This window comes from Corvus brachyrhynchos, unplaced genomic scaffold (genome assembly GCF_000691975.1).
Source record: "Corvus brachyrhynchos isolate BGI_N302 unplaced genomic scaffold, ASM69197v1 scaffold148, whole genome shotgun sequence".
Classification (NCBI taxonomy): Eukaryota; Metazoa; Chordata; class Aves; order Passeriformes; family Corvidae; genus Corvus; species Corvus brachyrhynchos.
In genome coordinates this window covers 1,803,627-1,812,263 of record NW_008239785.1, presented here as the reverse complement: position 1 = coordinate 1,812,263, position 8,637 = coordinate 1,803,627, and the positions used below count along the sequence as shown (strand labels likewise).

At 44.4% G+C, this 8,637-nt stretch overlaps 1 protein-coding gene across 1 annotated transcript in view; it reads left to right on the top strand.

Moving 5' to 3' along the window:
• Positions 1 to 8,637, top strand: part of SEC14L1 (SEC14 like lipid binding 1) — a 39,755-nt gene that overhangs the window by 24,646 nt on the left and 6,472 nt on the right. The window contains exons 4-11 of the mRNA XM_008640558.2: positions 37 to 165; positions 419 to 653; positions 1,341 to 1,450; positions 2,187 to 2,376; positions 5,427 to 5,515; positions 6,313 to 6,383; positions 7,910 to 8,081; positions 8,403 to 8,537. Of these exons, the coding sequence (XP_008638780.1) occupies positions 37 to 165; positions 419 to 653; positions 1,341 to 1,450; positions 2,187 to 2,376; positions 5,427 to 5,515; positions 6,313 to 6,383; positions 7,910 to 8,081; positions 8,403 to 8,537 (1,131 nt within the window). The remainder of the gene's footprint in view (positions 1 to 36; positions 166 to 418; positions 654 to 1,340; positions 1,451 to 2,186; positions 2,377 to 5,426; positions 5,516 to 6,312; positions 6,384 to 7,909; positions 8,082 to 8,402; positions 8,538 to 8,637) is intronic.

The following is an 8,637-nucleotide window of genomic DNA, read 5'->3' as shown; positions in this document are numbered from 1 at the left end:
ATGGAAAACTGAGCTGTGTGATCTTTTGACTTGCAGGTTCACCCTGACAATGAAGATTGGACCTGTTTTGAACAGTCAGCAAGTCTGGATATCAAATCTTTTTTCGGTTTTGAAAGCACAGTGGAAAAGATTGCCATGAAGCAATACACCAGCAATATTAAAAAGGTGAGCCTGCAGTTGGGAAGGATGTGCCTGGCTCCAAGTTACCAAAAGACACTGAGGCTGCTGCTAAGTAACAGGCTGCTCTGCTCAGGGAGCTGGGCTGCTTTGCTAAAAGCCTGGGGCAGTGTGTCTGTGTAGGGCTGTTTCAAGTGGAATCTTTAGAGGTCTGATCACTTAATTGGGTTTTCACCCCAATCCTTTCTGTGTCTAAATGGGTGGGTTTTTCAGTAGCTGAAGTAAATTTTCTTTTTTGAAGGGAAAAGAAATAATAGAATACTACCTGAAGCAGCTGGAGGAAGAAGGAATAACTTCTGTCCCTCGCTGGACTCCTCCTGTTGCATGTAAATCAGAGAGCAGCACATCCCACCCAAGGAGACCAGTGTCACCTGCCATTAATATCCCAGAGTCTGCCACAAAGGAGGGCTTGAACAACAAGGAGATCCTCAACAGCTCCAGCAGCCCCTCGGAGCCCACCGCAGGAACGCCCGATGGTATGAGGGTCTGATGTGTTCTACTGGGATGCTTTCTACTAGAGAGGCACTCAGCAGTGGGCAGCTTCTCCAGGGCAGCTGAGGAGCTCCACACTGGCTCCATGGTTGGGGACATGCAGTGTTGAAGTGTGGGCTCACCAAGCAGTGACACATGGCAGAGCTCAGGGAGCTGTTCTGGGCTGAGCTCATGAGTGGAGGGCAGGTATGAGCAGAAAAACTCTTCGCTGTTCATTGGGTTGCAGATGAACAGTCTGCTGCTTGCCCTGAAATTCAGGGATGGGTATAACTATAGAAATAATGGGGAGAAAACAGCTGAAGCTCCTCTAGATACAGTCTTGTGGGAATTGGGGAAAATTCTTGCACTGGGAGATCAAAGCTTCCCTAAATATTTTTAGAAGCAGTAAGCCCGATGGTGCTGTGGACTGATGAATCTGAGTATACTGGCAAAATGCTTTCACAAGTGTCTGCTTTTGCTCCTTCCTTAGTTGCAGAAGGGTAATTTTATCTTCTTCATGAAGATGACTGTGTTTGTTGCCTTGCTCACCTTTTCATTGATTCAAAGGAGCTTTATTCAGTTCTGACTGCGCCAAAGACAGCAGCCACTTTGAGACAGCAGCAAATCAGATCACTTGGTGCTTGGCCTAGGTCAGTTCAGGACCATTCTGATCACCTGTAATCTCTTTTTAGATAAGCTGGATGCAGACTACATCAAGAGATACCTGGGGGACCTGACCCCGATGCAGGAGAGCTGCCTCATCCGCCTGCGGCAGTGGCTCCAGGAGACGCACAAAGGCAAAGTGAGTTCCTGGGGGTGTCCAGAGTGTGTGACACACAAGGTGGGCCTGAGGAAACCTCCTGCCACACCCCCTGGAGCTTACTCTTTCTGCTAAGTGGCCCTCTGTGATCAAAACCTAAATTTAAGCAGTGGCAATAGGAGGAGTTCGTTGTGACTGTCCAGCTGACTTTGCAGCTGAGGTGCTTCAATAATTAGCATGAAAGCCTCTCAGACTGTCAGTTAAACTGCCACAGGGCAATAACATCAGTTTTATAGGTCTTCCTGGTTTCTACAATGACCTTATTTTCACATTTGTTTGTTTTGGCCAAACATCATAGTCTTAAATACTGAAACAGTGGTAGCAGTGGAGCCAGTTAAGTCACTGATAGCAAAGCTGGGGTTTTTCCAGTGCCTTGTGATTTGCATGTGTGTCTCAGCTTCCTCTACCTTAACAATAAAATACAGTCTGTGTTCTGTCCTGATTTATTTAAATTGGACTGACTTGGTATGGTCATGCAGGTGGAAATGATTACATTAGAGTTCATGAAATTTTTATATCCCTTATGAAGGTAGCTGCAGTGCCTGACAGGGCTCATGATTTTGTTTCAAACAAAGGCTGATTTCCTTGAGTAACTCCCAGTGTTACCCACCATCCTCTTGCATTGGTGCAGGGCAGCACATTTTTCAGCTTCTTTTGTTTGGGTTTCTGTTCTTGTTTCAAACCTTGAGTACAAAATTTGGTGTGGTTTTTTTAATAGATCCCAAAAGATGAGCACATTTTAAGATTCCTGCGTGCCCGGGACTTCAACATCGACAAAGCAAGAGAGATCCTTTGCCAGTCACTCACGTGGCGTAAGCAGCACCAGGTGGATTATATTCTGGACACCTGGAATCCTCCCCAGGTGCTCCAGGATTACTATGCAGGAGGCTGGCATCACCATGACAAAGGTATGGTTTCAGTACAAAATATGTATTGAACAGCCATTTTACATTTTGAATCAAAGGTGATTGTTGTCCCTCTGTTAGCTAGAGGTGGCTGGTTAGAACTTCTCAGTTGTTAAGTACTAAAGACACTTAAATTCATAGAATATTTTGGGTTGAAGGGAATTTAAAGTAATCTTGTTTCATCTCCCTGCCATGGGCAGGGACACCTTCCACTAGACCAGGTTGCTCAGAGGCCCATCCAGCACGGCCTTGAACACTTCCAGGGGCATCCTCAGTTTCTCTGGGCAGCCTGTTCAGTGCCTTTGCCAGCCCTTAGCTGCTGATCCAGGAGGCAGACCCTTGGATCAGAGTCTTTCTGACTAATACTGACATACTTAAGTCTGCTTTGCCAGGAGCTTAAAAAAATTGATTAATTGCACTTCTGTAGTGCTCTGAGATGCTTAAAAGGGTGTTAGGCAAATGCTGAGTGTGCTCTTTCAGTGATTAAAAGATGTTTGTAAATAAGTATATCTTTGTAATCAATTTATTTCTGATGTTGTATAAGTCTGCTGATGGCATAAATTAATATTTATTTGGCATTACAATCAGCTTAATGATAAGAAGTGGAATGTTGAAAAAACATCAAATAGAGCAGGTTTGTTTAAGAAGAGAAGCAGCTTTGACTGAATTCCCTTTGTACTGTGAGCCACAGCCTGACACACTCCCCTGTCCCTCTGCTTTATCGTGCGCTGATCTTGTTGCTAATACATACATAGAAATGAAACACCTTGGAATTTGTGGTTTGAGGCAAGCTGGGCTCTTTAGATAAGGAAATGATCTCTTACTGTGAGTGATCTGTGCTCTGATTGAGTCTTTTCCCACCAGGCACCATTGTTTCTGCTCAGCTCTTCCCTTTTCAAGCAGCATATGAAACAGGGCAGGATGCTGTCAGCAGTAGTGACCAGGAGACAGGGAGGACGCAGCAGAAGTTTAATCCCAGAGCTTGAATGGCTCTTCCCTGCTGCTCTGGGTTTGACAGACCTCAAACTGAGAAAATGGAAAATGAGAGTGTGCCTGTAAGGATTGCAGGGAAAAAGACCTGTCAATAAGTTCTCCCTTTCAGCCCGTTCCTTGTCTGTCCTTTGCAAAGACTTCCTCTGTCAATAGCACACAACTTGGTCCTGCCAGCGAGCAGAAAGGTGCAGAATGCATCAAAAGCTTGTTTAATGTTCTGCTGAGGAGTTCTTCAGTCTTGTGGTGAACTTCGTGCCCCCTCCCTTCCCCTGCAGTTCCTTTGATCTCTCTTGCAGCATGCCCACAAGTACAGCATGGCTTTGTCAATAATGGAAACACGATTTCAGAACTATAATTTATCAGTTCTCTATAATTTAAAATTTTACAGTGGTAGGTGCTTTTTTTAAACCATCTTTTCTAGTATTGCTCCTTTCCTCCTACAGATGCTAAATGTGCCAAACTTAAGCTGGGTGAATGCTGTGTGGCTTTTAGTGCTACAGCAAAGGCAGCAGTGATAACGAAGCATGTTGTCTAGAATGAGCTATCAGTGCTAAAGAATAGAAGTTATTATTTTGGCTTGCAATTAGCACAGTTTTCTGTACATCTGCGTGTCTTTTATTTTGACAGGAATGCTTCAATCTAATGTCTTTTTAAAATCACAAAGCTCTAATGGAATATAAATTGTACAGTGATAACACTGTCGGCTGAGACTCTCCTTCATGTGTCATTTGGGTGGACCAGGGTTACTGAGCTGTTAGTTTGGGTTTGGAGGCATCTGTGTCTGGGAGGGAGGGAGACCTGCTATGAAGCTTAATAGCAGTTTTTGTTTAGTGTTTCAAAAGCTAAACAGTACATTCCAAGATAAGTGTGTGCCGATGTTAAAATAACATTTTCTTTTAGTCCACCTGATAAAACATAAAACACTGTGAACTTTCATGGGGGCAGTGTCTTTGCCAAATAAATAACTTGCCTTGACTCTGTAGTTTTGGTTGGTTGTTGGTTTTTTTAATAGTGTATTTTTTGCGGTTTCTCCCCTTGTATCTTAAAGGACTTAATGATAATTTGATAACCTCCTTTGCAGCTGTTGGAGGGGAGTGAAGCTGCACAGACCACAGGACTTGAGGGAGATTTTTATGTAGAAAGCTTCCTTTTTTTCTTCTTTTTATATTGTATGCTAACATATTCACTTTAATAAGCTGGTGATTATTTAGCCTGTGTATTAGAATAGATGAAGCAAAGCTTAACAAGTGCATCACAGCTTTAGGAGGAGGCTGGGAGCTGTTTTGGACAAGTAAGGGCCAGAGATGCAAGCTCTGATTCTCAATTTCGGCCAACACAGTAATACAGCTTAATGCCTGAGTATCCTGCCAGTGTCAGGCTGCCCCAGTGTGCAGGCAGACTGTGGAAAGGCAGGGCTTTAATGCAGAGGGTCCAGCTGAAGCTGATCTCTGGAGCAGAGTCTGTTCTCACCAGGCTTACCCTGCATGAGCGGGGCTGTGTGCCAGTTCTGCACAGTGACAGAGCTGGAGTGTGGCTCCAGCAGGCTCCGCAGAGGGCAGGCTCTGGGTTAACACTTGGTTTCATTAATCCCCACATGTCAGGATGGCTATTTTTCAGGAAAGGTTGCTGTAAACTCTCCAGAGCAATATTGCATCCCATGTGATAAAAGCCTTACAGCCTTCCTCGCAGCTCTGCAGTTACAGGAAAAGCTTCAGTTCATTGGTGTACCTGAGCTGTCCTGGAAGCTAAGAATAGTCTGTGTCATTAATTGTGTATACCAAGGTCTAGAGTGTACTGATGTACTCAAAGTCCTTTGAACTTTCCATGAAGGTCAGGGAGCTATTTTTGAATCAGGTTATCTCCATTTTGCAGCTCGCTTACAGGTAATCTGTTGGTGTAGCTGCACAGTCACGTTTATGTTGCCATCTGCTCCTGACTCTTCCTCTTGCAGGGGAGGTTTAACTGTTCTGGTTTGTTTCCATCAGAATTCTTTAGAAGTAGCTCTCTCAAATGTCTCTTGCTGTGTTGGGTGAGGGTGCTGTTGGTTTGTGTCTCTGCAGACGGGCGCCCGCTGTACGTGCTGAGGCTGGGCCAGATGGACACCAAGGGCTTGGTGCGAGCGCTGGGGGAGGAGGCCTTGCTGCGCTACGTGAGTGTTCCCAACACTGGATATTTTAGTTTAGGAATTCCCTCTGCCACAGCATCCATCACTGGCTATTCTCATGTGCTCTCTGGCCGTCAGTTTTTGGTTGGAATACGTCTGAAAGCCCCTGGTAGCCGTTCCTGGTGCTTTCTTTCCCACTGCAGGCTGATGGTGGAAAGGTGGAGTTCCTGGCAGCTCCCGTGGTTATTGATTGGCATTTGCACAGATTCTTCTGCACTTGTGGAGGGCTTCAATCTCCAGTCTCTGCTCTTGTACAGAAGAGAAAATGCCACACTCAGGTTTTTGTCAAGCCTGTACTCCAAGGATAAGAATCATTTATTTTTAAAGAAAAAGTGCTTGCCTGTAGTTCTGCCTTCTCTAAAGGCATCACTCAGACTGTTGGCTGTGGATCTGCTCAGCTTCCAAGCAGAAAGCTGGCAGAATTCCAGGTTTGCACTAACTTTTTTTGACTCCTAGTAATGACAGGAGCAGCCATAGTGACTATTAAAAGCAGGGGCTGGATTTTACTTTTCTCTCCTAGTGGCGTTTCCAAGCAGACACTAATTTTGTTTGCTTGCCCTGGTTCTGTTTCAAGGTTACTTTCTGTGATTTCAAAAGGGGTTTTAATTTCTGAGTAATTAGGGATAATTGTAGTGATTTCTAGTTCATTCTTTAGAGGAGGGAAAAGTTTATGCTGGTTTGATCTTGTAGTTTTAATTAATCTTTGGATATAAACATATTTTCTTTATCCCACCTACTGAGCTTGAGGCTGTCTTTTCTAAATCCCACTCTTTCTTGTGCAGGTTCTTTCAATAAATGAAGAAGGGCTGAGGCGATGTGAGGAGAATACAAAAGTATTTGGCAGGCCAATAAGGTAAAATCTGCTCTGTGGGAATTAGCTGCTTTCATGGGGTGTGTGGGGGGAATGTCAGGCAGTGGAACAAGCAGAGGACAGGCTGTGTCTCACATGCAGGTGCAAGCACAGGTACAGTTAATTGAGAGCCTCCCCAATTAGTGCTAGAGGGACTGTGGCTGGGGAAGCCTGAGGGATGCACCACACCTGCCCCAGCAGCCTTTGTCTGGTGTTCATAATGGTTCTGTTGGGGCTGGTACTCTTCAGCTCTCTTGTACTGCTGGATATCTGCAGAGCAGTGCAGCCCAACTCCCAGATCTGTTTGGGAGGGGATTTTACAGGCATTGGTGCAAGCTGCCAAGAAAGCAGGCCACGATAATACCATGAGTAACATTTCCAGGAGTTTGAGGTGTGGCTTCCATGTCACTTGTTCATCCATAGTCCACTCCAAGGCTCATTACACTCAGTTCTGGTTTCATTCTCCATTTATTATATGTGGCTACTCAGCTCTTGATTCAAGGTGAGGTCATGAGGCTCCTGTGAAACCTGGGATCTGATTTTCCAGGTTCTGGCGTGACTTCATGTGAAGTTCAGTCAAAAGTGGTTTGCTAGCCCATCTTTAAGTCATTGTAGGGGTCACTTGTGAAAGTAGCCAAATGAATTTAAGGGCATGGAACGAAGGCAGAACCAGCCTTGAAAAGATGCCATGTTTCTTGGACTCTCTCCAGTTTCTGCCTCCTTCCCCTAATCTGTAATGTCCAGGGATGTGTCTGCTTATCCTGTCCCTGTTAGAGAACTTGCTGCCCTAGCTCTCCAAGGGAGGTCAAATCCAAGGAGAGGTCTCATGTGTGTAACAATGGAATGGTGTTGCCTGCTGGATCTTCATTTGTAGCCGTAATCCTAAAGGGCTGCATATTAAACATTTAAAGTGAAACAAAGAAGGGTTTGGTGTTTCATAGAAGCCTTATGCATAATGTAATGGCTGCTGGCTGGTGCAGCACAGCTGTAAATCTTGAATTCCTGCCCAGGGCGAGACCTGAACTTGGAAGGAAACTGAAACACATGCTGCAGCTCAGTAGTTAGTATTAAGAACATATCTCTTCCTATAGAAAAAGCTTCCTTCCCTGAGATCTGACAACAGAATTAGCTTTGACGTGTATTGGCACCGTTGTGCACTGTGTTAGTAGAAAATCTGCACTGTGAATGTAAAATTGCTTCAGAGCAGCAGCGTGGCCACTTAATTGATCTCGCAGTAAAAGCAGTGCTTTAATGTTTGGGCTGACTGTTGACAGGATCTTTTTTTGGCTTCGTATGAACTGAACCTTTATCTGGAATCTGAAATGTCTGTGGGAGAATGTGCAGGGTGTGCAGTGTGATCATTGCACACCCCTTAAACTCCAGTGTCTACGGGCAGCACAAAGCAAGGAGGTAAAACAAGAAAACAAAACGTGCAGAGGCTCCCCACATTTCAGTATGTTGGGCACTTGCAGAAGCAAGGAGAATTTTGATGCTATTGAGATTTTTCTTCTTCTCTTTCTCAAATTCAGCTCTTGGACCTGTCTAGTAGACCTGGAAGGCTTGAACATGAGGCATTTATGGAGACCTGGTGTCAAGGCCTTGCTGAGAATCATCGAGGTGGTTGAAGCTAATTACCCTGAGACCTTGGGTCGTCTTCTTATCCTAAGAGCACCTCGAGTATTCCCAGTTCTCTGGACACTGGTACGTGTGTAATCCAAGGTATTACTCAGTTCTCTCAGTTTGTGAAAGCACTTCAGAGATCAGGCTGTATGTGCAGCAAATGCTGCCATTTGGAAACATGTCCTTTATGTAGGATTCCTGGAGTGGGTTAAAAACCACCACCTAAGAACCTGCTTACATAGTTGGTTAATTTGGCTTCTTTGTGGTGTGAGCTTTGCATAACCAGGATGGTAACACTCAATGTGATCAAAACTGATTCTTTCAAAATTGACTTGAAAACAATGTAAATTGACTTGAGAAAAATGTGAGGGGCTGATCTGTTGTGTTTTTCTTTTGTTGTAGGTTAGTCCATTCATTGATGACAACACTAGAAAAAAATTTCTTATTTATGCTGGAAATGACTACCAGGGTCCTGGGGGACTGCTGGATTACATCGATAAAGAAATTATCCCTGATTTCCTCGGTGGAGAGTGCATGGTATGAATATAAACTATTGTGTAAAGCAACTTATTAGTGTTTTTTTTATTTTTCCTCTCCTCTAAGCAAAGAAGTCTGTAAGCACAGAGTGATTCCTGCT